Below are 27,567 nucleotides of genomic sequence, written 5' to 3'. Positions count from 1 at the left end.
GCAGGTTGGGTCAAACACAAGAACTCCCTCAAGTGAACTGTAATCACAGGTCAGAATCATTAAAGGGATTAAATCCAGAAGGCACAAACTTCCTGCATTGCCTACAGTGGCTCTCTGCACACAGGCTTTTCCAATGCCCTGCACTGCAGTCTCTTACTACAGGCCACCACAGATTCACTCATGCCCATGGCCAGCGTGGCCCCAACCGAATTAAAGCACTCAGTTTAACAGGTTTAATTCTTAACTGAAAGAAATGTGCAACATACATCAGCTTGGGTGAACATCCAGAAACCATGAGATTGCCAATGGGCAAGTATCAGTTCCAGTGTCAGAAACTTCCCACAGGCTGGGCAGAAACACACAGCCTGCTTGGAAAGAGACTCCTCTGACAAGGAAAGCCAGGTCCTCTCTTCCACCTCTCATTTGAATTAAACAAATAGACCAAGCCCAGGCAGAGAAAAAATCCAACAAAATGATCTCGTTAGTTCAGCACAGAGTTGATTTTTAGACTTCCCACAGTTGGCTTCAAGTAAATCAGGATTTTATGTTTTTATTTTTAACTCTGTTCTCATTTAAAAACTTCAGTTAGTGACAGGATAATTGTTAACAGTTTGAAGACAACATTTAAAAGCATTCCTAATAATGGCAGCATTTAAGAAGTAATTACACTGACACTTTTTAAACCTGAAAGCAAGTAATTTCCCAGCTGTGCCTGCTCTCCCCACATAGCATTTTGTCCTGGCAAGGACAACCCTGCTCGAGTCTGGTACGGAAAGCAGCCGGAGAAACAGAAGTGAAACCCAGAAGTTTGTTTTCATTATCTCAACAGAATGAACACAAGAAGTGAAATTATGTGAATAAATGCTATGCACTTGACCTTTTTTCTTTCCAGTGATTCTCTGGGGGTTATTGTGCTGTCCAATTGCTAAGTCATTTGTAACAGGGCTCTCCTGTCCTACCCAGGCTTGGGTACCACCCTGCAGGTCAGTGTGCATGGGCAGGAAAGGACACAGCACCAGCACCAATTCCTCCAGCGAGACATGCCAGCCCAGATTTTTTGCATTCCAAAACAAAGCAGCTCACCAACTGCCATATAACACCATCCTGCAGCTCACGTTTTCTGAGCTCTAACAGTGCCTCATTTCTTCCAAGTCAAAAAGAAACCCACTGGCCAGTTCAGCACTCTTAAGAAGCCTGGTGAGTAAATTGCTTTTTCCTTTAATGAGCAGCTGGGCTGCTGCAACAGCTCTGCAACCTTGGCCCGTGGTTACAATGGATGCCCCTTCCGAAGGGAACTGGGTAGGGAGCAGGTGCAGCGCCAGCAGATGACACTGGCAGCTCCAGTGAGACCAGTGTGAGCACCTCAATGCACTGGGAACCGCCTTCCCCACCCCTCAGCCCTGCAAAGGTCTGCATACACAGCACAGCAGGGCAGACTCCAAACTGGTATGAGCAGCCAGGCGACGGAAGAGCCCAGCCAGCACCTTCCCTCCCCTCCTTTTCCCTCAAATGCAAGACCCTGCCAGCACTCAGTGCCTTGAAGCAACCCAGCACTCTGCAGGCAGAGGCACGCTGGGGCCCCAGCAGGACCTGCAGCAATCGCCACGTGCTCATCTTCAGACGGGATGAGCCTGCTGCATCCACCACAAGCCCGGGGAGGACAACAATGCTGGAGAGCCAAAAGCTGCTCTGAGGATTAGACACAGCCTGGTCCTGAAACACCACCTACTCCCCTTCTGCATTTTAAGGAAGGAACAGCAGCATCTTGCTTCCCTTTTCTGAGGCAGAAAAGCGGATGAGCAGCAGTTTTCAATTGAAAAATACGTTACTTCATTGAGATAAACTGGCAGGCTGAAACTGAAATAAACATTTTTTAAAAAATCACAAATGCAAATGTGAGTTAGTCTGAACTGCCCTGAAATCAATGGGGCTTCAATGATTTAAGTCCTGCTCTTCAATCCTACGTTCCCACATCAGCAGAGACCCTGGGGAGCACAGCTCTGGCTAGGATGGGCAGTGACCCCTCGTGCCAGGGTCCAGCAGCCTGGGCTGTGCTCCCTGCTCTCAGGGGACCAAGCACAGGCTCCCAGCAGAGAGCAGAGCAGCCTGGCTCCAGGCAGTATTGCCCCTCTCTGCAGAGCTGCACTGCAGCCTCCTGACTCAGCCTCGCAGCTTTCCTGGCTCTTAGAAAGCCCACTCCCAGCTTCTCCCAGGCCAAAAAGAGTGGCAGATGCTCTTCAAGCAGCACTTTGGAAAGGGTCAGGCTTACACGAAAAGCTGATGTGACTTTGTTAAAGGACATTTCCAGGCTGGGTTTGTTGGGGGTTCTTTTCACTTTTCCAGAGCACACTGTAAAAGCCAGCATAATATCCTCTCTGCTATTGTTTTTGTGAGGCCTGCCAGATCAGATTACACTGAAAATCAAGATACAGATATTTTATCTTTGTTCTGTTTGGCACGGGAGAGACATTTGACCTCTGTTTAGACTATTTCTTGCCCTGTCGTTTCCCATGCTTTTCACCATATATCCCCCTAAGCATCCCACGTTTTAGAAACTACTTTCACTTCCCAGGACTAACCAGCTCGCTCCCACTGTAGACAAACCTTCGGGCACTGGAGCCTCCTGGATGACCGGAGGCAGATGCCCAGAGCATTCAGCTGCCACACGCAGGCGTCATCCCTGCAGGAACTTGAGAGAGGAACTGAGCACACCATGGACCCTTAATCCTTTTGCTGAGAGGAGGCAAGCTGGAGTTTAGAGAACTGGAAGTTGGAGAACAAGCAGACGTTTATTCAGAGCCAGCAGCATGAGGGGGAGCACCACCAGCTCCTTCCTGCCTCCGCGGGACTTACCGTCCCTGAATGTCCCTTTTTGTCCTTCTCCCCACATCTGTGGCCAGCCAGCACAACGCTGCTCTGTCCAGCGCGGGGCCGTGGCTGCCACACCCCTGCCCCAGCGCCCAGTGCAAGGACAGGCAGGGTGGCCACTGCCAGCCACGGTGATGCTGACCTGGCTGCCAGGCTGAGCTCTCCCAAGAGGAAGTCAGCTGCCCACTGGGTGCTCTCCCCACCAAGGGGGACCCTCTCAAAGGGCAGAGCCCACAGGCAGCCAGGGAGGGAGGCTGAACAATGGACTTGCAGCATTTAACAGGCACCAGGGCCCCCAGCTTGGAGCCAGGGGCATGAGACCACCTTTTAAAAGAGTAAAGCCCAACACCCTCAAAGATTACAGTTGCTCAGTATGACTAATCCAAGAAGGCTGAACTCCACCAACCCATTGCACAGTTGTCATCATAACACATATCAGAAACTCCAGTTTCAGTAAAAAAGCATGCATGTGTGAAAGAGAGGCAGCAGCAAGTCTTGGCAGAGAAGGAACAAGAGCTCGGTCACCCTCTACAAGCAGGAGCAGCTCTCAGAGGAGCCCGACTGCACCCAGCTGTGTTAGTAAACTCTGGATAGCTTTGGCCTACAAAACCACCAGGTTGTTTCCAGTCACGGCGGTGAAGATGGACCTTTTGGATGGGATTTTCCCCTTAGCTCTAGTTTGGACTGCAGGACTGCATTGAAGGCTGGTATCAAACTGCTCTGGTGCTGCACAAGTCCTCGTCTCGGGTCACAGCACCAGCAATACAGTGAATACAAACTGATGCATCCAGGTAACCATCAAAACACTCACTGTCTGAGCACCAGCACCCATCCGAGCTAATAATCAGAAAGGTTTTTTAAAATAAAAATACTTAACATTTATTCACTTTTGAAGTCACCATAGTAAAATTGTACACATTGTGAGTAACCCAGGAACATTATTAAAAAGCTACCAGAAACATAAGGCAATTTGTACAACCACTGAAAGAAATACACAGCATTTTGAAAACAGAGTGAAATATTACTCAAACAAGACAACGCTTGATACGCACTAGAGTGACAAGAACCAGCATTAAGTTTTAAACAAAAATAAAGATGTCATGGCTACAAGTATTATACAGTGATAAATACTTCAAAAATATATTAAGATATATGGAAATTCTCACTTTGTAAGGGAAATCCAGAGAAATTCCAGCCTCCACTGGATTTCAATATACCAATTAAGGTTTAATATTTAAATTCTTCTCCTTTCAGTAGGAACCAGTACTGCAGCCATTACTGTCCTGTATCAATACTCACCTTCCTGTAGTGTCATGAAATCAGCCTTATGTTACATTAAGCCCTAATGCCTCTTGCATCACAGGCACCAATTGCTCTAAATCAACAAATGAGTTGCCTTTCGAGTACAAGTGCTGTACACCACGTTTGAAGCCATAAACCAGGTTAGATCACAGCCACTGTTCGCCCACTTTACAGCATTAATGAACGCGGGTTCCAAGACTTGCCTCCACGTAAACAAGACGTCTTGAACAGAGGGTTTAGTAGCAAGCCCACCATAATGTTTTCCTAGCATAACATCAAGCACTCAGAAGTTACAGTACATGAACCATGCTAAAGTTTAGGTTACACCTTCGAAACAGAAAGTCCAGAGGATGTTTGGAGACAACAGGTTTTGAACACGCACAAGTAGTGCTCTAGTACACATTTGTCTGTGCTGTTACTGGGTAGCGAGTGAAGCAGTTTATAGTCATGGATTTGGTGAGGCAGTTTTCTGAGCCAGTTTAAAAATATAGACTTCTTCTTAGAGGGTCTGTTCTATAGAAAATAAAGTGAAATCTGGTAAATTGTCAGTTTTGAGAGTACTTTCCCATGGCAAGATCCGTTTGTGGGCCTACCGCACCAAGAGAAAAGCCAATCCTGCCATGCCAATGCCCGCTGCTGCTGCCACGATGGCGTTGCCGATGGTGCTGCTCTGCTCAGCGGCCTCGGAGCCGTGTCTGCCGAAGAAGCGACAGAAGCCGTCCTGCAACAGCAAGAGAGAGGACATGTCAGTCGCTTAGCTTGCAATTAACCAGATTTCTTTAACAAGCCTTTGAGCACAGTTTCATCCTCCCAGCTCAGCCTTTGTCAGCTGCAGAAGTCTCTACTTCAATCAGAAAGTCTAAGCCTTGGGCACAGGCAAAAACATTTTGCGAGAGCCTTTGCACAAGGCAACTGAAAGGAATAGCTACAAGTGTTTGTACACTTTGCTCAGCAGACAGTTGGAGACCTCCTATCGAGATGCTCGGTGTGGCATTACATATTTTTGCCCTTTTAGGCAAGTTTCTGATGGAAGTTGCCAGCACTGTTCCTCCTCATTCAAGTTTCAGAAAGCATCTAAGACACAGGATATGGAAATTTCCACTTTTAAGACAGGAGCCCAAAGCCAGTCCCATCTCGGTGGATGTGGGACTGATTACACACTCTCTTGGAAGGGCCGGGTGGACACTGCTCAGAGCTGACCTATGACAGAGCAAAGCTGGCAGCTGCTCTCCCAGATCACTGTGATAATCAGAAGTGGCAGCAATACAACTCCAGATGGTCGCGTTTGAACTCTGCTCCGCAGATGTCTATGTAAACAAGTTATACTCCTAATTTCTTCCGGAACTTTGTTCTTTACACTTTAATTTGTGCGAACAGGCAATCCGATTTTGCCAAGTGACAGTGTATGCTGCAGCCAACCACCACAGTTCTGAGCGGTCAGAAGGACCAGTGACCACTGGAAAACCAAGTTCATTTTGGTCTCTGGAAAAGTCAACGAAACCAGTGGCTACTTCCCCTCCTTTCTATTTTTAGTACTTATTTGTACTGACATCAAGTATTCCACTAGGACTGGAAATAGGAAACGAGCAGTTCTGTGGGATAGCTGACATTTTGTTCAGAAACACATGCTGAGCTGCACTCACGCCTTAAAAGCCATTCCTTCAAGTGTGCATCTCGAGGGGCAAAATGCCCACACCTTGCCCAGGCTTGACCTGACTGGCTTCGGGACAGGCAGGAACAAGAGCCGCAGGTCTGGAGGGTGGGTGCCTTAATACACAGGTGGACTTAAGAACAGGGACAGGTGTGTGCTCACACCTGAGAGACCACCTGTGCCAGCCTGCTCGCCGAAACGCGCAGGCTGCGGACCCGAGGGGAAGGCAAAACTCGCTCCCTCATCCAGCAGCATCGCTCCTGCGGTTTCAGGAGGCTGCATCCCAACGGGGCCGTGCGCGGCCACGCGGAGGGCTCTGGGCGCCTGCAGGCGCCCCAGTGGCCAGCGCGCACCCACCCGTGTCGCGATGGTCAGCAGCGCTCGGGGACGCGCCGCGTGTCGCGATGGTCAGCAGCGCTCGGGGACGCGCCGCGTGTCGCGATGGTCAGCAGCGCCCGGGGACACTCGGCGCGGGGGCCGCGCACGCCCATCGCCCATCGCCGGCAGCGACACGGGCACGTCTCCGCCTGGGACGAGCCGCTGCACAGAGCCGGGGGCTGCCCTGCCCCGCTAACCGGGCATGGCGCGAGGGTCCCGGCACCCGCCCCAGGCCGCTCCGTCCCCGCTCACCCATCCTCCGTGCGCCTCCAGCCACTCGCCGCGCTCCTCGGCCAGGTAGGCGGCCAGGTGGGCGGCCAGGCACCGCGGCCCGTCGCCGCAGCCCCGCTCGGCCAGCGCGGCCGCCAGCGTGCCGGCGAACACCACGAGCGCCAGCAGCCGGCCCCAGTTGAGGCCGCCGTCGGCCTCCAGCTGCGCCGCCACCCGCCCCAGCAGCGCGGCCGCCTCCCGCGGCTCGGCCCGGGCCAGCGGCGCGCAGGAGCGGAAGAAGGGCCGCTCCTGCCGCTCCAGCTCGGCCGCCGCCCGCCGCAGCACGGCCGCCGTGGGGCTGGGGGGCAGCGCGGCGCCGCCGCTGCGGTGCTGGAAGTAATCCTCCAGCAGCAGCGCCGTCTCCTCCTTCAGCGAGCGCGCCATGGCGGCTGCCCACGGCGGCGGCCCCGCAGCAGCAGCTGCCGCCGACTAAGAGGCGGGGCGGGCCCTCCGCCCGGCCCCGGCCCGGCCCGGCCCAGCCCGGCCCGCCCCGGGCGCTCCCCTCCTCCGAGGCGGGGCCCAGCCGGGCACGTTCCCATCGGGAAGGGTCCGCCCGCATCCCCGGACGGGCGGCCGCGGTGGGTTGCTGTGGGCCTCCTGGGCAGCCGAGGGAGACGTTCAGTTATCGGGTGCTGGCTCTCGAATACTTGTTTTAATTTAATTCCTTTTGGGTTTTGTTTCTGTTCCACATTAGTGGCCCGCCCGAACCTGTATTGTTTGCCTCAAAGGAGATGTAGGTTTTCCAGGGTCATGGGGTGAGTGCATTGTGTATTTACCCAGTAAATGCAGTGGCGTTTAGTTTTTGATGAGCACATAGGCAAAATTTAGGATTAGGACCTTCGTGGTGCAAAGGTCGGGCCCTCCACACTGCTGGTGTCAAGCAAAGCGGCTGAGAACAAGGCGGGCCGAGCGGTGTCATTGCGCAGCACACGGAGCGGGACCCCTCCCTGCACCCGCGCTGTGCCCCGGCAGCTCCGAGCACCACCAGCTGCTTCACAACCCATCGAGGCTCCCATAAACACCGCCTCAGACCCACGGCACGCTCGGCACAGGGTACGCCCCTTGTGCGTCCTGCCCGGTCCCGTTTGCAGGTGAGGAGCTGGTGGTGGTGCGGGGCAAAGCGCGGCTGTGCCCGCAGTGTCACAGCACAGCGCGGCTGTGCCCGCAGTGTCACAGCACAGCGCGGCTGTGCCCGCAGTGTCACAGCACAGCCCGGCTGTGCCCGCAGTGTCACAGCACAGCCCTGGTGTGCCCGCAGTGTCACAGCACAGCGCGGCTGTGCCCGCAGTGTCACAGCACAGCGCGGCTGTGCCCGCAGTGTCACAGCACAGCGCGGCTGTGCCCCGCAGTGTCACAGCACAGCGCGGCTGTGCCCCGCAGTGTCACAGCACAGCCCTGGTGTGCCCGCAGTGTCACAGCACAGCCCTGGTGTGCCCGCAGTGTCACAGCACAGCCCGGCTGTGCCCGCAGTGTCACAGCACAGCCCGGCTGTGCCCCGCAGTGTCACAGCACAGCCCGGCTGTGCCCGCAGTGTCACAGCACAGCGCGGCTGTGCCCCGCAGTGTCACAGCACAGCCCGGCTGTGCCCGCAGTGTCACAGCACAGCCCGGCTGTGCCCCGCAGTGTCACAGCACAGCGCGGCTGTGCCCCGCAGTGTCACAGCACAGCCCTGGTGTGCCCGCAGTGTCACAGCACAGCCCGGCTGTGCCCGCAGTGTCACAGCACAGCCCGGCTGTGCCCCGCAGTGTCACAGCACAGCCCGGCTGTGCCCGCAGTGTCACAGCACAGCCCTGGTGTGCCCGCAGTGTCACAGCACAGCGCGGCTGTGCCCCCGCAGTGTCACAGCACAGCCCTGGTGTGCCCGCAGTGTCACAGCACAGCGCGGCTGTGCCCGCAGTGTCACAGCACAGCCCGGCTGTGCCCGCAGTGTCACAGCACAGCCCTGGTGTGCCCGCAGTGTCACAGCACAGCCCGGCTGTGCCCGCAGTGTCACAGCACAGCCCGGCTGTGCCCGCGCCGGGAGAGGCACTGCCGCCGGCACCAGAGCACCGCTCACCTCGCGTCCCACGGCCGGCTCAAGGTGCCCAACGCCTCAGCACAGGACTGCTTGGCTTCACTCCATCTATCTTGAGATACAGCTGTCTCCATTTTACATCCCCAACAGAAAATCTAAAAATAGGTGGTTGGAATCAATCCTGTTGCAATTTCTCAGATCGCTATCAGGAATTGGCCTGATCCCTTGGAGTCCCTCCGAAGGCAAACTTTAGTTCTATATCCCCGTATTTGGCTTTTGTTTTATTTTGAAGCAGGGAAATACAGTCTGTTTATGTGCTAGAGCAGTAGCTGGAACGAGATCTTTACTTTTCACAAGAGCTTTACACACTATTTTTCCTTATGATTGTTAATCCTGGAGCAGGAATTTCCTATTGCATTCCTCACAGCAGGAGTGCAAGAGGGAGAGGCTGCTCTTTCTCTAGCAATATCCTTTTCCACCCTTCCTGTTTATATAGCGTTTTTGTTAACAGGACAGAGCCGTCTGATAGTGCGGCCCCAGCTACAGCTCCCTTCTCTCCACACGTTTATGGAATGGAGGTGTTTCTGACACAAACAGCTTGACATACTAACAGGGAAATCTCAAAACGCTGGGTTTTCCAAAGCCTCCCTGGACAGCCTTTACTGAGTAAAAAATACAATGGGTACTTCAGTGTCCTGTTCCTCTAAGTGTCATTTATCTGATGGGAAGTTGAGGCCCATCCTGGTTCATGTTTTCACCATTACCTCAGGAACAAAGAGGTGATTTTCACAGGTGGCAAGCCCACGTTCCCCAACACACGAGTCCAAAACCCACAGCATTTCTCGGTGCAAGAACACAAGTGGAAGATGCAATGTCAGACTCATTCTCACTGTATCTGGTGACAGTTTGGGCACTGATGTCACTCAGAACAAGCTAGCTCAGCACTTTCCCCAGCCCCTCAGAAGAGAGGAAATGAAACAATGCACCTAAATTAAGAAGGTGCTTTTTTCAGTGGCTAAACTGAGCTCTTCCACCAGCCACCTTCAGGCTGACCATAAAACCTCCACGGAAGCTGGCCACAGCTCATTTCTCTCCTGACAAGGCAGACAGCTGAACTGCTGCACCTCCAGGTGATCTGCACATCTGCTTGACCCAAACAGTGACAGCCTGAGCCCTCAACAGCATTTCAGTGCCCAGCTTTTCCCTGGCATCTTGCTGCAACACAAGGAGCTCCCACAAAACATACATCCTGCCTTTTCCAGTTTGTTCCTGCGTATGGCAATAAGGATATGGAACATTACATTAGCTGTGATCCTTCAGAGCAGGAAAACAATCTAAATTCTGTCCTCCTGAATGCAGGGGGAGCTGAGATGGCATTTCAGATACTTTCAAGGGCTGCTCACTCTTGTTTGCTGTGGTTCACCTTGGGTATTTCCAGAAGATATTCCACAAGTAATTTGCTTGTAGATCTGGATTTTACCTGAGATTTTTGCAGGAGAAATAATTTAAGAAACTGCAGTGCAAAAAGTGAATTTCAAAAAAAGGAAAAAAAAAAAAAAGGCACCATTACAAATACCTAAGCAATGGGAAGAACTACTACATACATGTTCTCAATATGTAAAATACAATTTATTGTATTTAGGCTGTTCGTAAGTATCAACACAATGTATTATGTTTGAAACAAACATCTTGCCAATAAATACTATCTAAACATTAATATTAATCTTTTGATCAAATGTGTACAGTGTATTGACTCATATCGCACAGTGAGTTCTATATGACATTTCCATAGTGCATTCAGTTTGTTACAGGGATAGCTTGCCACAAATATTGCAAAGCATCAGAGTTGACTTTTCCAAGTGAAAACAGCTGACCTATTCCATTAGGGATGGAAGGCTGGTATAAATGTCAGTGTCTTAGGTTAACTGGTTATGGATTCACAGAACCTAATGTTTTCATGGATGAGGAGACTTTGTTTCTAATATGATTTTTATATTATTGTAAAAAAATCCCACTTGCAAACAGAATGAGGATATTATCATCAAACTCCAGTGAGCTTGTAAACAGGCTCATTCCAGTAAGCTTGCTCTCTCCTGTTCCAGTCTAAATGTAAATCATATATTTGATACATTAAAAGCTGTACCTCACCACTTGAATTTCAAAGGCCAGGCTGTGCAAGCCCCCAGCATTACTCCAGCTCTTTGTTCTCATATTGAGGTTAGGACTCAGTACTTGCTGGCAGAGCAGAGCTGACATACTCTAGTCGCAATAGCTTTCAATGCATGAATGCAGATATAATCTCACAGTGGTTCTATAATTAATTGTATCTCATCTTTATCTGATTAAATCTTGATTCTACAGCATCACTTCTGTGTGGGGTGGTCCTGCCAGTCTATCTGGCATTGCCATGCTCACACAGAGGGCTGGATGCTGCCAGCAATGTGGCCAGCTGTCCTGGTCCCCTGAAAACCAGGGACTCCTGGATCAGATGGACTCATGTGCTCTGGTCAGCACAGTCTCAAACCCTGGCAGGACTGTGGCTCACAGCAGATTTTCAACAGCTCACTGTTACTCATTCTCAAGTCCAGCTATGACAAAACCATGTCCGTGGCAGTGGGAGATGACTGTTACAGTAAGGACTGTATGATTTGACCTGTATTTGCATGAACTTACAACTGCTCTGACATTGCAGAAGGACCTTAAAATGGGTATATACTGCTTTGATATACATTTAAGCTACATTGCCTTGCCGAAGTTGTATGAACTGCTCAAAATGCAAATAAGAATCATGGTCATAGAATGACTATGACTGACTTGGAAAAGATTTGACCATCAGTATAATGGTGCTTAATGCTTAGCGTGTAGTATCCCTTAGTGCTTAGCATGTAGCATTTCTTTAAGTAAAAGAAAATTCACTCACCAAGTGATACAATTAAAAATTTCTAAGAAACTACTGGTTAAGTATTACCTCATGATTATGTAAATCATGTTTATATCCCTCCTCTTTGCTGTTTATCAGTTTGTATATATTTAGATTCTTTATATTCAGGTAACAGAGATGAAATACTTATTTCTATCTAAAAAGACAGTAGGAAAAAACAGGGATTGAAGGGATTTCTCTTCTGTACAAAAAATACATTTTTATGGCAGCAGCCAGTACCTTCACAGTAGGTCCTTTGCTCCTCTACTTACCGCCAAGGTTCAGTCATCCATAACACCATCATAAAGTATCAGAATTGTTTCTCTTTCCATTTTTCAACACCGACATTCAATATGCTACTACGGAATGTTTCCAAAGCCTTATGCTACATCCCGATAAAATCAGGACTTTTTTTTTACTTTAAAAAGGAACTAAATTCATGCAAATAAATAGATAATGTGCACTGAAATACTCAATTCTATAATACAGGTGACTTTGGAGAAAAGTCCCTTTATAAATAATGGAACTAATTCTAATAAAAGAATATAGTTTCAAAAAAAATTTAAAACATTTCGTTTTACTACAAGTCAACGTTTGCTATGTGTTCAAGCAGACTATTTTCTACCTAGTTGTGTTAATCTGTGGGTTCAGTGTCACCCTTTTGTACTGTAGTGAATACTTGATTTTGAGGAATGGCTTCTTTATGCAGTTTTTGTAGTCCGGCGTTTCAGTCTTCATTTGATTCTGCATACGGGATCTCAGGTTACGCCCAGATCTGTAGAAAGAGAGAGAGCCGAACACTCCTTTATGACAGCGACTCTTCTGTCAAACATTAAATTAGCTTTGGCGAGGCAATCACATTAGTGGTACAGAGTATCAGCAGCAGTGATATCATGTAACCAACAGCAAGCTCAAACTTAGCCGTTCTGCTAGCACTTGGTGGGGATTTTTATTTGGCTTTGCTGTTCGTGTTTTACGCTGTTTTATACCCTCCTCAGTTCCTCTAGAGCAGTTTTCCTCTAACACGCCTTCCTCCTGAGCCCCGGTCATTAACCGGCTGCAGAAAGCAGCACCCGCAGCGGGTTCTCGGGCACTTACTCGGAGGGTGTGGTCCCAGGAGCCCGAGCAGAACGCGGTCCCGTCGGGAGACACCCGCAAGGTGCTGACACGGTTTTCGTGTCCGAACAGAATGGACACTCGGGACCCCTTCAGCACATCCCAGACATTGATGGTGTAATCGTTATAGCCCGCGAACAGCAGGCGACCTGCAGAGAGAATGAGATTTTACACAGCGAGGGCTTAACGTGCCTTGACCGCAGCCAGGGCCTTCTGCAGGACAGTGGTCACCCCAAGCCCACCCCGTGAGCTCTGCTTCCCCAGGCCAGCTGTGCTCCCGTGGGACAGCCCTGCCGCTGCTGAGCTGTCCACGCTAAATGCTGGAACAATTACAGTTCATTAGTTAAAAGCACTGTCAGTTTTAGTTAAATTACATAAAATGTGTTCAGACGTTAGAGATGGGGGATGACTCCAAACGGTGACAGACTGAAGAGCGCTTTAACAGCTATTGCAGGGTAACAGTACTTTACTCAGACCTTACACAAGAAGCTGAATACAAATGCTTGAATGATTCACAGACAATTTGGTGATTCACTGCCAACGGGACAAGCCGTGGTGCTTGTGACCATGACAGAGACATTTGCCTCAGTTCCAGGAGAAGGGCAGTCCACCACCCACTCATCCCCACCCAGGGTGACTGGGGAGCTCTGCACTTGGGCTGGGAGAGACAAGACTCGAGCTTATGTCTCAGGATCTGCAGTGAAAAGTGGCAATGACCCTTTCTTCATACCCCTCTAATACACTTTTACTATTAATCATTTGTTATGCTTTTAAAAACTATTTATGTAACTGCACTTAATAGTTTAGCTACATTTCATGTTGCCTTTGAAATGTTTTTCATTATTATTGTGAAACTCTAGCCCAGCTGTAGTTAATGGCAAAATATTTCCTGCCTTCAGTAGGGCCAGGAAAATACTTTTCATCACTACAACGAAGCAATAGCCAGCTAGGTTATTTAAAGAGTAATTATTTTTACAGAGGCAAAAAAAAATGCTTCCATGCATTAAATGTTTCTTTTGGTACTTAGTACTTTTGATAACTTTTAATAACAAATGTTTTATCAAATTAAACTGAAAAATTTTACAGTTCCCCTCAAATCTCAACACTATGATAACCTCCAAAGTTCAAGTCTCACCACTGAGAGAGAAGTCCACACTGGATGCTCCAAAAATGATGCTCTCTTTGGAAAAAATTGCTACTTCTCTGTCTGCACGAAGGTCATATAAACGACACTAGGATTAAAACAAAACCAACACACATGCCTCAGTAAATGCTGGAAGCACTGGCTAAAATATTTGGAAAAAGTGGGAGTGGGAGGTGCAGCCTAACAGACATCACGGGAAGCGGCTGCTTGGCTTCTTTCCTTCTGCTTCTTTCTGCTTCCTCCTTTCCTTCTGCTTCTGGCTGCTGCAGCTGGGATCCTCTAACAGGGATCTAAGCAACACAAGGCTGTTTTGTATACATTGCAGGAAGAACTTTCTTTTTCAAGCCACTTCTCTAAGCCTCCTGCCTGTCCTGCTAGAAAGACATGAGTGGTGGGCTTTGGACCATGGCTACCCACTGGAGTCCCCACACCCTCTCGCTTCCCCTCTGTGGTTTCACACTTATCAGGGCATCCTGCTGCTGGGGAGGTGCATGTGGAGACAGCCTCTTAAACAACAGCTTAGCCACAGCTGGAGCCTGGGAGATGGGATCAAGTCTCTACTCATTGTTGAGAACACAGACCATGTGGCACAGAGGAGCCTAGGTGGTAGTCCTGGGTCTGAGTAAGCCAGGACAACAAACAGTCCCTGCCCTGCTGTGAGGCCTCTCTGTTTGAAAAACCTATGTGAAAATAATTCAAGTGAAATAATACATTTTAATGCAGATCTCTGGTTTTCATTTCTCATGGAAAATTCCAAATCACCTCTGACAACCTATACTTCCTGTTTTTATCATTTGCCAGCAAAATTGGGCTTGTTTGACATGGAAATCATGTATCAGACTTCACTGCCAGACTTCAAACTTCACTGCCATGCAGAAAGGCTGTCTGTTAGCCCTGAAATCAAAATGCACTTTTGAAACTATGTGAACTGAAACCCCTCCTCAATAAGTTAAGCTTAAGCAAACACTGGCCAGATGGGATTGCTAATATTAAGGCTTTCCTATTGAAAAGTGGCTGGTATTCAAGTGTGCACATAAAGAAGTGGCTGTTTGATTCTCAGGGCAGTGGGGAGTGGCTGCCAGGTATGTGCAGTCCAGCTCTCCCAGTGCTCCACACAGATGAAAAATTTTGTCAGACTGTCCTGACAGGGAGTTGGGGTCACTGCAGATGACAACACTGTCATCTGAGCATGCTTTTATGGATTACTTCCAGTCAGGATTATCTGTTCCTCAGAATCCCCAAGTATATAAATCAGGTCAACGATACCACTCTGTAACACTGCAAAAACAAACCTCTTCATTTTAAGAATGAGGTAGATGGAAACTGCCAAAACCTCTGTCAAAAGTACAGAGGTGGAATTTCCCATTCTCCTGCTTGAGTCAGGGGTGTCAAGAATAGTTAAAAAAGAAAAAACCCATCAAATAAATAAATAAGAACCTGTGATACTGGGTGTTAAAAGAGAGTGCTTTCACTGGAATTTAATGGTGGACAATTTCTCTGTACCATTCCCTCAGCATCTCAAGAGCTCATAGTACTGCATCCACGTGTGCAGAGAGCCACTGGGCTCACCACAGGGCTAGAGGCATTAACTTCTAATCACAGCTTTTAAAACATAAAATCAGGATTCGCTCTCTCCGGAAGAGCCTTGGAATGTCTCCACATCCAACAAAGACAAAAGGAATGTTTCTATTGAGTTCAGCTAGCTTTGGAGCAGACTCAGAACATGCTCTGAGGGCATAGAACTTTATCTAAAGTCTCTGCTCTCAGGTGACTCAGTGTGATGTTTGAGTGAACAGAAGAAGTAAGGTGCCAGGTGCCTCCCCATCATCTGCCCTCAAGCTACACTCAACAGCTCAGTCCCTGCAGGGCTGTGGTGGGGCAGAGCCTGGTTCCCCCTGGACACACCAGCTGCAGGGAGAGCCATCAGCCCTGAGCATCACTGGGGGCAGAGGGCACCAGGAGCTAAATGGCATTTTGTATACCTTGTGCTGATCAAATTTACCTGTCAATACATTCTGAGTCCCTCCTAGCAGATTGCTCACAGATAAGCAAGAGCCATTAAGAGCCACTGTGTGATCCAGGACGCCCTGGATGCAGAGACTCACTGCAGTGAGTCAGGGCCCACAGAGATACGTGTGACCAAGGCCACCCTGGGGCTGCAGAGGCCAGCTGCCCTCATCTGCCCTGCTCTGCCCTGAGCCCATGGTCCTTCCACTTTCTGGGACGTGCTGCTTCTCCTGACACAAGCTGCAGCACTTCAGCTGGTTCCTCCCATGCTGTGACCAAGAGCTATATGAAGCCAAATCTCTTCCAGTAAGACAACTAATTTTAGTCACGAAACTTCAAACATAGAGAATCTGAAATGAGTATTTGGACAGTACCTCTTGTAGAGAAGTTTGCAGAAGTGACCTACAGTGTTACATGATTTTCCCTATAACGTTATATATGGTATTTAATATCTTATCTCACAGGATTACTATTTCTGCAAATTTGGTGTCACAGGCCCAGTTTAGTCACTAAAAGTCTTCTGTGGATGTGACCTAGTCTTTTAGGAAAATCTGACTTGGGAAGCAACAGAATTTTCCTAAATTAGGTTGCTGAATGAACATACCGTGGCATCGTCTGAACCAGAGGCAAAAGCATCTCCACTTGGATAATATCTGTGCACAAGTGAAAGAAGACCAGAACACATTACATTACTTGCATGAGGTCAGACTTCAGAAATAGAATCAGCACATTGCTCAACACTGCAAACGTGTCCTCTCCCAGAAACATACTGACCTGACACTGTTGATATCTGAATCGTGGGTTTCAAATGACTGGACACACTGACCAGACCGCATGTCCCAAACCATGGCTTTCTTGTCACATCCCTAGTAAGGAACAAAAATATCACTGCAATTGTGCAAATGGTGACATTCACCCCTCATGTGTCTGATATTTGTCATCAAGCCCGCTACATTCAAAGGCTCTGAACATCATAGCTCTGAGAGGATTTAACCAGCAAGCAGCCCCAGAGCTGGCTGCAGTGGCACCCTCACCTGTGCAGCTGCAGGTGGGAGCAGAGTTGCTCATGAAGGCTGGAGCCCCATGCTGCCCTGCACTCACCACCCTGCTCTGCCTGTGCTGCTGCCCTACCTCTGTCTGCAGCCCCACCACACCACAGCTGCACAACTGACCTGTTCCCTGACCACTTAGCATGATCAATATAAAAAACTAATACTGAGCATTTAAAGTTTTATAACTAATTCTTCTCATACACTGAAAGAGAAAATTAAATCAGTGCATCCAGAGGGTTTCTTGCCTAGCCTCCTACCAGAGTTAACCCGTGTCAGGGCTCTGCACCCACATGCTTGATGGTGTGGTTGGGATGAGAAAACAGCATAGCAGCACTTCATCTCATCCTCAAGCTCAAACCTGCCCTTCCAAGCTGTGCTTTGAAAAGATCATTTAACACTCAGTGCTCAGCACCCTGAATTCTTTGGGCAAGGGGCTTGGCTCATGTAGTCTACACTGTCCTTGGGGCAAGAACCATCTCATACCCGTAGGGCCAAGCTCTCAGCTGCGGTGTCTTACTGCTGTCACAGTTGTGGTGACGAGAAAAAGAACATGGACTTTGCTTTGAAGAGTGATGGGAGATTTTAACAAACTTGCCCCTGCTGAGGAGCAGGCAGTAGGCAGGCTCAGCTCCGGGGGCTCAGCCTCTCTGAGGCTGTGTGGGAAGCACAGGGCAGGCCAGGTGGCTGCTGCTTCTGCTGAGCCAGAGCGCCCTGCCCACCAGACCGTGCCACACACGTTATTTATTTTAATCAAATATGATAGCTAATTAAATTAAACAGTCTCTTCACAATTCACATGTGTCTCTCTCTTTTTTAAAAAATTCTGTTGTTAAAATTAAATCCTAGTGTTTTTAGTAAAGATGTCATTATTTAGAAGAGGTAATACTCCTTGGCACCAGCTTGTGGTTTCTGCACAAGGGAAAACAAACAGGATAGAGAATATTTTGGACCCAGCATACTTCCCTCTAAAGCCCCACCACAGCCCAAGCCCAGCCCTTCATATTGCTTCCGTGTGCACTATTCTTAATGACCTCTCTGGGAGTTTGGGGGCAAGACCAATCTGACAAGCTGGTGCTTTGACTCCTAAGGTTTTGAAGGCTAAACCAGCCACCAGCTGTGGAGAGATGTACCCCCTGAGTGATATCCAAATCAGCTGAGGAGCCTTGCTCAGAGGGCACTGAGCAAAACAGTCTGGGGCACAGCCCTGAGCTCACCCGGGAGGGCTGGAATTTTCAGTTAGGTCGTTAAATGTAACAGCACCCAGCCTACATGCTGATATACTGACCCTGCTTATTCCAGCTCAAGGTTACTGTCCTACAGAGGAACAGTATTCAGGGAGTCTCTCTATGCCACCGTACCTTCATACTGTTCTGCCTGTACCTGCACTGACACGATGCAAGACAGGTCTTCACTGCAGTGGTGTTTTACACGTGATGAATTAAGCGAGTGCCTGTAAGCACAGACATGCCCAAGCTGCTGTATCAACACAAGTATGACATACTCTCTTAGCAGTACCAGAGCTGCTTGCGATTCCTTGCCCTATAATAAGCTGAGCTGTTCCCAGGGAGAATGAACCTATCCTTTCTGGGAAGCAAGCTCCGTGACAGGAAAACCCAAGAGAAGTAATGCACTTGGATGGAATTAGCTTTCAGTCACGCTTCGGAGCAGCTGTGCTACCAGCAGGCAAACTGGGCCAGTGTGCTGGACTCTGCTCCTGATGGGCCAGACAAATTTGATAAAAAGAGCCATAACAGAAGAGGTCCAGGTTTACTCTGTAGACCATGACTCCAAGCACCCCTAAGCCATGGTTGGCACCCTCTGGCACAAGGGCCATTTCCATCATCAAACACAGGATCAGCCCTGGGCCAGTGCTGGTTGGGATCAGAAACCAACAAAGCTACTACTGGTACCTTCAGCAAAGTTACTGGTAGCAACCTGCCCCTCAGCTACCACCAGCTCTCATCTGCACCCTCACTTTCTAATGTGGGAAAGACCAAGATCACCTTGAAAAGGAGCTGAGCCCCATCCCAGCCACCTTTATGCCTGGCCTGCCTCACTGCCAGGCTGTGTGCCAATGGCTCAGCTGCCTGGAAACAGTGATCCCTCGGCAGCAGGACATGATTTGGAAGATGTCCTGGGTCCTTTCCCAGACCAGTCCAGTCCTGCAGCCCCAGTGAGGTTTGCGTGTTCCTCTGGGCCAGGACAGGGAGAGGACAGTGTTTGACCGATGAAGGGGCTTTAAATGCCTCTGGTGCTTCTGGAAGGCACAGAGGACTCAGCAACAGCTGAAGATGTGGCCACACCTCATCTCCCTGCTCCAACTTGCACGGGGGCTAGCCAGTGTCCAAGCTGCCCCTTGACTCTGGGGAGCAGTTGAGGGACATAGTGGCACGCACGTTATTTGCAGCCCCACTTCGAAGCCCTGAGCACCACCTGATGCCTGTCACACCCCATCTGGCTCCAGAGATGGGGAAGGAGCGAAGTGTGGGAGTCCTCTGCTGTTCCAGGCTCCCACCCACAGGGACTCACACCTCTGCTGTGGTAGGAGCCTACTGCTCTTACTCCGAGCCTTCCCCTTCCCAGCAGAGGCGTTGTTTTGATCTCGAGCTGGATCGCTTTGATGTGGGGTGGAACTTGCTAAGTAAGCAGAACTGCAGTCAGACTGGCTGGGTGGGTTTGACCCCACAGTCAGGGGTTTAATTTGCTCCAGCTTGGAAAATGTGCTTGCAATGAGTGGATTGCACTGGGGCATCCAACATATACTCCAGCCCTCTCTCAGTAACATCATGAGCCTCCTGATTTGCTGCCTTTTCACTTCCATGTTCCTTAGTTTGATATTATGAGAAGAAGCTCCTGCTTACCCCAGAGACAAATGTATTTCCTGTTTCAGAAGGGGCCAGGTCCAGGCACAGGACATCAGCTCCATGACCATGGAAACTCTGTAGAAGTTGCCCACTCTCAACATCCCATAGAGCACAAGTTCCATCTCCACTTGCTGTCAGGATCTATAGGATGTGGGAAGAAGAGTCACAATACAAGATCAGCAGATGACCTTCAGGTTACAAAGAAACAACTGACAGCTTTAATTTAATTAAATATTATGCAATAAATCAAAGCCATAAGCCCAGTGTGAACCTAAGTACAGTTTATGGGTTTTATTTTTAAGGAAAAAAGGTAGAGTGGAAAGGAGAGCTGTATGGACACCGCTATACCTACACAATGTTTCAATAATGGTCCCTTCTGTGCGATGGGCTTTGCAGAACTGACAGCAGTAAGGATCTGCTGGTATTTTCATATTCTCTAAAAAGGAGGCAGAACAATACTGGTATTCCTGTCTGTCCCCGTATTTCACTCTATCCATATTTAGGCTGCTGGAATTCAACCCAGGTAAATGGAAGAACTCTTGGAGTTAATAATACCTGTTTAACTCACCTTTTTTTTTTCTGCTTGAAATAGGTTAAACCAAATTAATTTGGCTTAAGACATGGGTTTTCTGAAAGGGAAGTAAGCCTGTCTAGACAGTTGTTTGATAAGTCCATCAGCTCTCACTTGTCCAAAACCATTTGTGTGTGAAAGGGCTTGAACATACACTGGCTGAACATAGCTCACATTTTCCCATCTGCTACATTACTTGTAGAAAGCACATGTGATCAGAGCTTGTTATTGTGGCTAAATCCTGATGATGCTCAATTGTTCAAAATTTCCCCTTGGCACCCGAAACTGTTATGCAATCACAAATTCTGTAGGTTGGAAGAGTCCCTGTGCACTGGTGTGGAAGGAAGCAAGGGTGAACGTAGGAGGGCTCTCAGTTTTGTACACGGGTTTTTCTCATAGTTGGTGAGGAAACTCAAGTGATCCCAGTGGGTAGTTAGATGTTAAAAACAAAATTCTCTTCAAGAAGAAAATGAACACAGTCATGAAACCATTCAGAGCTGCATAAAGGTTAAACACTGAACATGTTTGACAGATGCTCCAAATATTCTTCCTGTAAACAGAGGTAAAAGCTGCAGAACAGACTGTTCTGAATCCTGCAGCACAGAGATGCTAATGCTCTCAGATGATAATAGCAGAAGAAAGTCCTGACTTGTCTTTCTGGCCAGCTTTGGAGCCTGGATCAATGAACTTCCCTGTTCTGGGGAATACTTGTACTTGGCTGAGGAATGAAGACTTCCAGCTCTGAGGATTTGCTCTTGTAACACTGTGTAAGAAAGTCATAAGGGGAACAGGAGTAGCTAAAAGTGTAAGGGAAGGGTCTGTTGGCAACCCAGAGCTCCAGTTAATGCTTAAAGAGAAATGTTACGGACTCAACTTCAAGGTATTGCTATTGAAAAACAAACCAAACCAACTCTGAAGATCTAAGACCAGGAGGGAATTGGCAATCCTTGCTAAGAGACTGTGGCTAGCAGCACTAGGGGCTCGAGCAGCACTGATGGGGGGACCCTTGCCTGGCGCCCAGTGGCAAGAGGCAGCACTTGCTCAGGGCAGGGGACAGCAGGGACACAGCCCTGCTCACAGGGGCACAGGCACCGGGGCTGGGAGCAGTGGTGAGAGGAGAGGGGCCACCCTCACCTGTACCTCCTCCACCATCGTGGGATTCACCCTGCTCCCCAGCCCTGCCTGCCCTATGCAAAACACTTGAGATCCCAATTAACTGTTGCTATTAATAGACATGGAGCATTGTCACGTGGGGAGCATTATCACCCCGCAGAGCTGCAGATACCTAATTTAGGAAGAGAGGCTCCCTGGCTCTCAGCTCACTGAGGCAGGGGAGGCTCTCTCAAGCAAGGCTGGTTTGGGGCACTGAGAACAAGGTGTGTGGGTCACCCAGCCCTGCAGCTCAGGGCCCACGTGGGAACATGATGGGGAGCAAGGGTGGCACCCCTTTTTCAGCACCCACACAGCCTGGGAGTGACTGTAACCCACGATGAGCCCCCCCCAGAGCTCTCTTACACCAAACCCTAAACTCCTACCCAGTCTTCCATGCCTCTGTGGGAAAACTGAGCTGTAGTTTAAGACAGAAGTCAGGGCAGAGCTGCAGCCCTGGCAGCACCTGGCAGTGGGAGCTGTGGGGACACTGGGCTGGGGGACACCTCCACCTCATGCTAGAGCTGCTCCAGGACAGCACCACATCCCTCCTGAAGCAAACTGGGAGAGCAGAGCTGCTCTGCACACAGCTGGAAAAGCTCCTGCACAATGCACTGTGTACCCTCAGAGTTACTTAATAGTTTTAATTCTGAATAGTTTTAATCTTGAGGCCTTTATGTAAATGAAAAAAGAAAAGAACTCTGGGATTCTCTGGGATCTGCTACATAACAGTGTCCTAAGAGACGCTTGGCCAACCTGTTTGCTTGTATTTGTTTGAATAATAACATGCAGTGCCATAAATGATCACTTACAAGCCTAGCAATCACAAGAAAACTTCTTTTTAAAGACTTCAGAAAAATTTCTTTATATCCACACTGAATATGAAGACCCTTAATCTGCTGTGATATTATCTAACAATAGTAGATACAATATCAGTTGTATAACATAAAATATCAATTGTATAGATAACAATATCAACACAGTTTGCTGTATTTAATATGGAAAAAAAAGACCCAACTTTTCTTTCTTTTTTATTATGAAAAATAAATTGCTATTTTTCCTGTCATAGGATTTAATCCCGATGCATATAAGTGTAGACAAGAAAAGAGAAAACTGGGTTTGTATCTCATCAGAAACATTCCACTTAATTTAGACTACTCTAATTCCACATGACTCCTGCACAGGAAGGTCAGGGCTAAGCAAGCCTGAGTGCTGGGTACCTCCGCCACTTGTTTCCATGGCAATGGACTTAAATTAGCACCTCAGAGTCATTACAGAAACCAGAGAGCGACAAACAACAACATACTCTCAGCTTCACATGTCCTGAAATAGAAGCAATGAGAGCTGATATTTCCTTCAGAAGAGCTCCAAATATCTGGAAGAAGGGGACATGGTATTCCCTTTCCAGCAGCTCTGTTGACATCAGGAGCTATGAAAAGGCTCCATTCTGCCACTTATTTTGCTGCAGAGCTGCACTGAGAAGAGCTTTAATTAAATTCAGAAAACAGAGAGGACAAGGGGATTATCCTGGCTCCTTTCATCATCTTCTGTGTTCCTAGAGAAAGAGATCTTTGAGATACACAATAGAGAGGAAGGCTGGCTTGGTCTCAGAAGATCTGCATTCAGCTCCTGGATTTGCCATCACCTCCCATTGTGGGCCTCTGTGCTGCACGCCACTGCCTGTGAGATGGGGACAGCATCACTCCTTTCCCTTGAGGGAACACAGTACTGCATGTACAGACAACATGGCCCTGTGGGGCATCCTCAAGCTCAAATGTATCACTTGGTACAAATAAAAAATACTAAGAATGAAAGCAAAAGCAAAGTGGCCGGATGTCCGGGACAAAGCAGGCAAACAACACAGTCAGCATCAGCTGGCACAGCACCCAGCCTAGTCCTGGCTGAACCGTGGTTTTAACTATTTGCAACAGTCTGGGCTCCTAAAGGCACAAACTGGCACAGAGCTGGGGAGCAGAGAACACACAGGTACCAGCGAGCCCTCTGCAGAAGCCACAGGCCTTTGCAGGGACAGCCTGGCCACAGGCTGGGACAAGCATTTCCTTACAGCAGCTTTTGCAGCACCTTCGCTGCCCCCTGCAAGGGTGTTCCAGTAGCCCCTGCAGGGGCAGGACATGGCCCTGGGTGCCCCAGGAGCAAGGGAGGACATGTGCACTGCACCCCAGTGCAGCTCCTGTCAGGTGATGGTGAGCAGAGGGTAGAGAACGCATTTACCTGCATGTCTGAGTTAGTGAAGCTGCAGGCAGACAAGTAGTTCGTGTGCATTGCAACTGATTTCTTCTTTGCAGCCATATTTTCATTTTTTTCAAATGTCAGAGGGTACACAGAACACTTGTTGTCCAGGCCACTGAAGAGAGTAATAATAGCAGTAACAGAGAGAGGAGAACTGGTTAAAACTGCAACGACAAAAGGCGAGTGGTGATAAGAAGGAAACCACCTGTCGGTGCTGTGCTGCCAAACCCTTACAAGTACCGACTTCCCTGTATTGTGCAGTGTGGGATCTCCCTGTGCAGGGAAGCCCCAGCTGCCTCACAGCCTGGCTGCTTTACAGAACTTGAACAGCTGCGCCTCAGTTTTTTTCACCCTTATCGAGTTTATAAATGGCACTGAATGAAACCTCACGAAAGTATAAACTGGGAGGTGACAGCAGCCACCTCAGGGTTAATGTTTCACATACAGCCAAACTGCCATTTTTCTGCTGACATCTGTCACTGTGAAGATCAGTGTTTAAGCATCATTATACACCTACCTTAACAAATTTGACTAGCTCCTACAGAAAAGGCAGTATAGCAAGTAAGTAGTAGGTGTGGAGACAGAGCTTTTAGAAGAGTTTGGAAAAAAGGCAACAGAAGCACTGACCTCTGTAGCTGCTGTCCCCCTCCTGGACAGTTGTACCAGTTAAGCTGTGTCAGACCCAGGACTCATTTCTAAAGGGCAGGACTTATATCTGACCCTTTCCTAGAGCCGTGGTAGATCAGCCCTGCCCTGGTCCCCGGGATCCTGGCACACCACCAGTTGCTTACATTATGTATGCACTGGTGCTTACACTACATATGCACTTACATTATGTGCATGGCACTTAACTGACAGCACAACAGAAATCCAGAATTAGGTGCAATATATATGTGCACTCTCTGTCTCTGCTACAGGTGTAAAGACAGAGCTTTCTTGCCATTCTTTGGGTTCTAGTCAAAAACACAGTTTCCAGACTCCTTTCCACACACAATTATGGGGTCTGCTTGTCTGTCTCAGTCTGCTGCTTTCTAGATTTGCAAGCTGCATGCTGAAGTCTCCCTTTGTTCTTTTCTCTTGTCCCAAGCTTGCTTTGTCTGTCTGATCCATCCAGTCCCTTCTTACAAGATGTTTTGCCAACATTTAATCTCTTTGCTTTTTCCCCCTATATAAACTCACTTTTTCAAATCTGAGCACACAGAAAACTTGTGGGTTATCAAGAATAGGGTTACTTCTCCCCATTCCATCTTAGCAAGGTCTATTCACATACTGGTAACCATTAATAATGAACCTCTATGTCATAAAAAAAGGAGTGCAAAGTAAGAACATGATTAAAAGCTCTTTCCCTTAGAAGATATATCCAACATAGACAACCACACTGGGACAGGGAAGTTGCATGCATGCAGAATTCCTAACCCATGATATAAATGCTGAAAGAGGATTATTTTCCATGCTTACACAACAAATGTTACTGCACTGAAGTCAGTGGAGATAATGTGTACGAGCCACTATGGAAATAGAATCAGAGGCACTGAATGTAGAGCTTCCACCCACCATCATGGCATGCAAACTTCTATCTGTCAGGTTCTGAAGCCACCAGGAGACTGCAACAAATCCAACTTCTCTGTGTAAGCAGCTGTGGAAACTGGCAACTTACCCACAAGCAATGGCACATCCAGATGGGGCATATGCACACGCCATCACCCAGGTACACGGCATCGTCACTGCGTGCTCCTGAAACACAGCATCTCTTGAGTCTGGCACCTCACTGCTTCTCTAACCCATGCAAGGAGAACACTGGAGAGTCCTAAGTTCAGTATTTCTGTGGGACATCCTTAGGGCCAGTGAAAGGCACAGATGATTCCCCCAGCCATAACTCACATGTAAGGCTGGGACAACGCTGACTGCAGAATGCAGCAGAGCACAGGAGGATGGCCAGTCCTTCTCTGACACTTTCCACCTTATTCATGGGCCCCAAACTGATCACAGAACACGTTTTATTTGGGTCATCCAGTGCTGTGAAAAGTCCCACTGCTGCACATGTAAAAGTGAGTTAAAAACAGGTAGCTTTTCCTCATCTGTGTGGTGCAGGGTGCCAGGAGGCAGTCCAGGCAGGGCTTGGAGGAGCAGTGACACCATTTCACAGTGAACACCACAGCTGAAGGATCCCCAGTGACCACACACAACACCTGGTACAGGGGTGCCCTGTTTTGCTGGCTGGGCTTTGCCTCCCTTGTCAGCAAAGAGGTTGGATCAGAGCCTCCCGTGGAGACCATGACAAACCCCAGTGCCCTAACAGGGACTGTGCTCAGAAACAGGTCAAGGGAGGTGACTTGCCCTGGGCTCCCTTTTTTGGGGTGCAAGTGGAAGTCTACATTTTATCCCATAATCCCACTGCCTCCAGTGACACCTGTGGGCCCTTCACCTCATCCCACTGTCATCTGCCCTGGACACAGGATTTTGCTGAAGTTTCACTTACCTTGTTGGTAGTGAAGGAATCCCACACGATCACCTTCCCATCCTAAACGAAAGCACAGAGAAAGAGAAATTGAGGCCTTCCAGAGACATGGCTGTAAGCCTGCTTCCCAGTTTGGAGAAAACTCCTGCTCATTTCCTTTCCCCAGTCTGTTATGTCCTTTTGTCTCCATCTTAACAACAGTACAGCAGTCACAGTGACGCATCAAGGAGACCCTTCTCAGCAGTGCTGTTGTATCTACCACAAGTGTATTCCCTCCTCACCGAGATGACTGATGTTTGATTAAAAGAACAATTTATTTTTCAATTTTTTTCCCTTCCCTCTTAATGGCTTCATGAGAACTCCCTTCCCCTGCAGCACACGCCACGTACAGGGCCATCTCCTTAGGAACCTGCCACCTCTAAGCCCTCACCTGACTGTTTGTGGATATTGCACTGTTTATTCATCTTCCCTTTCCACTCTGATCCTGGTTTTCCCTTTACTTGTCACTACACTTACTTAACCTTCAATTATCCATTATACAACCTGCTAAATAGCCATCATAGAACCCTGTACAGTGAGCAGCACAATCACTTGGTGTACACCAAGTGTACACTCGTGACAACAACTTTGCCTTATGCACATAATACTGTTATCTTCCCTGTATCATGAAAGTGAAATGTTTATTACTGAGCAACAACTGCTTCTGTACCTGGACTTATACAGTTCTTACAATAGAGTAAAAAATGCATTTCAACCTGTCTGTTCAGCTTTCTGATCTACACACTAACATTTTAACCACTTTAAAAAATGTGACTTTAAATATTTAAAATTATTCTTCTTGTTGAGATCACCATGAATGGTAAAAACTCACAGTAAGTGAAGGTGGCTTGCAATGAAGATTGCCTATTTTTATCCCTCAAGTGAGACCCCTGGCAGATTTCATGTAGGTCAATGAACAGCTGTGAGGTGCAAGGAGCTCACTCACTGCCGTGCTGGGCTCAGGACGAACCAGGGGATCTAGAGAGTAATTATCTCATTACCTCCTCTGGCTTATGAGACTGGTCTTGAGCAGGTGGTAGGACTGTTTCTCAAAATGCCCAACTAAATGCAGTAATTTTGGCAGGATGTTTGAGGCTTTCAAGGTCATACAAATCATACAGACTGCAGAAGAAATTTCTGTGCATAGAAATCTTTAAAAGAATTAACATTTCTTCACTTCCCTTTTCCTGATGATTTTCTCTGAACATACAACTTGAAAACTTTGCTCAATATTTCATCTGTAAAGAGCAAGGAAATGAATGTAGCCTCACATGGGTTCTATTCTTTTATTGTAGCAGGGAATATGGGAAAATCTGTGTATGACTGAACAAGAAATATTTAGGCATTAGCTACAACAGGTGTACCAATGATTAAAAGGTCACATTTACACTCTCTGAACAAATACATCGCCAATGAACTTCTTTCAGGGCATCTTGAAAACATTTACAATAATCCCAGGTATCATCTGCTAAGAGTGGCACACAGCACAGCCACAAGATTTGTACAGTTCCCAA

The 27,567-nt window shown here is 48.2% G+C and overlaps 2 protein-coding genes across 2 annotated transcripts in view; both read right to left on the bottom strand.

The window, feature by feature from the left end:
- Positions 1–530: 530 nt before the first annotated feature.
- On the bottom strand, positions 531–6,934 carry BCL2L10 (BCL2 like 10). Its single transcript, XM_039557942.1, has 2 exons — positions 6,452–6,934; positions 531–4,891 (listed from the first exon to the last, which is right to left on the bottom strand). Exons 1-2 carry the CDS (start codon positions 6,851–6,853, stop codon positions 4,760–4,762), a joined length of 534 nt encoding a protein of 177 aa, XP_039413876.1. The 5' UTR covers positions 6,854–6,934; the 3' UTR covers positions 531–4,759.
- A 3,154-nt stretch (positions 6,935–10,088) lies between these two features.
- Positions 10,089–27,567, bottom strand: part of GNB5 (G protein subunit beta 5) — a 28,827-nt gene continuing 11,348 nt past the window's right edge. The window contains exons 5-13 of the mRNA XM_039557429.1: positions 26,036–26,077; positions 25,214–25,290; positions 23,539–23,671; positions 19,584–19,727; positions 16,445–16,536; positions 16,275–16,323; positions 13,655–13,751; positions 12,502–12,668; positions 10,089–12,178 (exon numbers count right to left, since the gene is read on the bottom strand). Coding sequence (XP_039413363.1) covers positions 12,167–12,178; positions 12,502–12,668; positions 13,655–13,751; positions 16,275–16,323; positions 16,445–16,536; positions 19,584–19,727; positions 23,539–23,671; positions 25,214–25,290; positions 26,036–26,077 — 813 coding nt within the window. The 3' untranslated portion in view covers positions 10,089–12,166. The remainder of the gene's footprint in view (positions 12,179–12,501; positions 12,669–13,654; positions 13,752–16,274; positions 16,324–16,444; positions 16,537–19,583; positions 19,728–23,538; positions 23,672–25,213; positions 25,291–26,035; positions 26,078–27,567) is intronic.

This window comes from Corvus cornix, chromosome 10, assembly GCF_000738735.6.
Source record: "Corvus cornix cornix isolate S_Up_H32 chromosome 10, ASM73873v5, whole genome shotgun sequence".
Lineage (NCBI taxonomy): Eukaryota > Metazoa > Chordata > Aves > Passeriformes > Corvidae > Corvus > Corvus cornix.
Note: the sequence above shows the minus strand (reverse complement) of the source record. Positions and strands in the feature narration are given on the sequence as shown.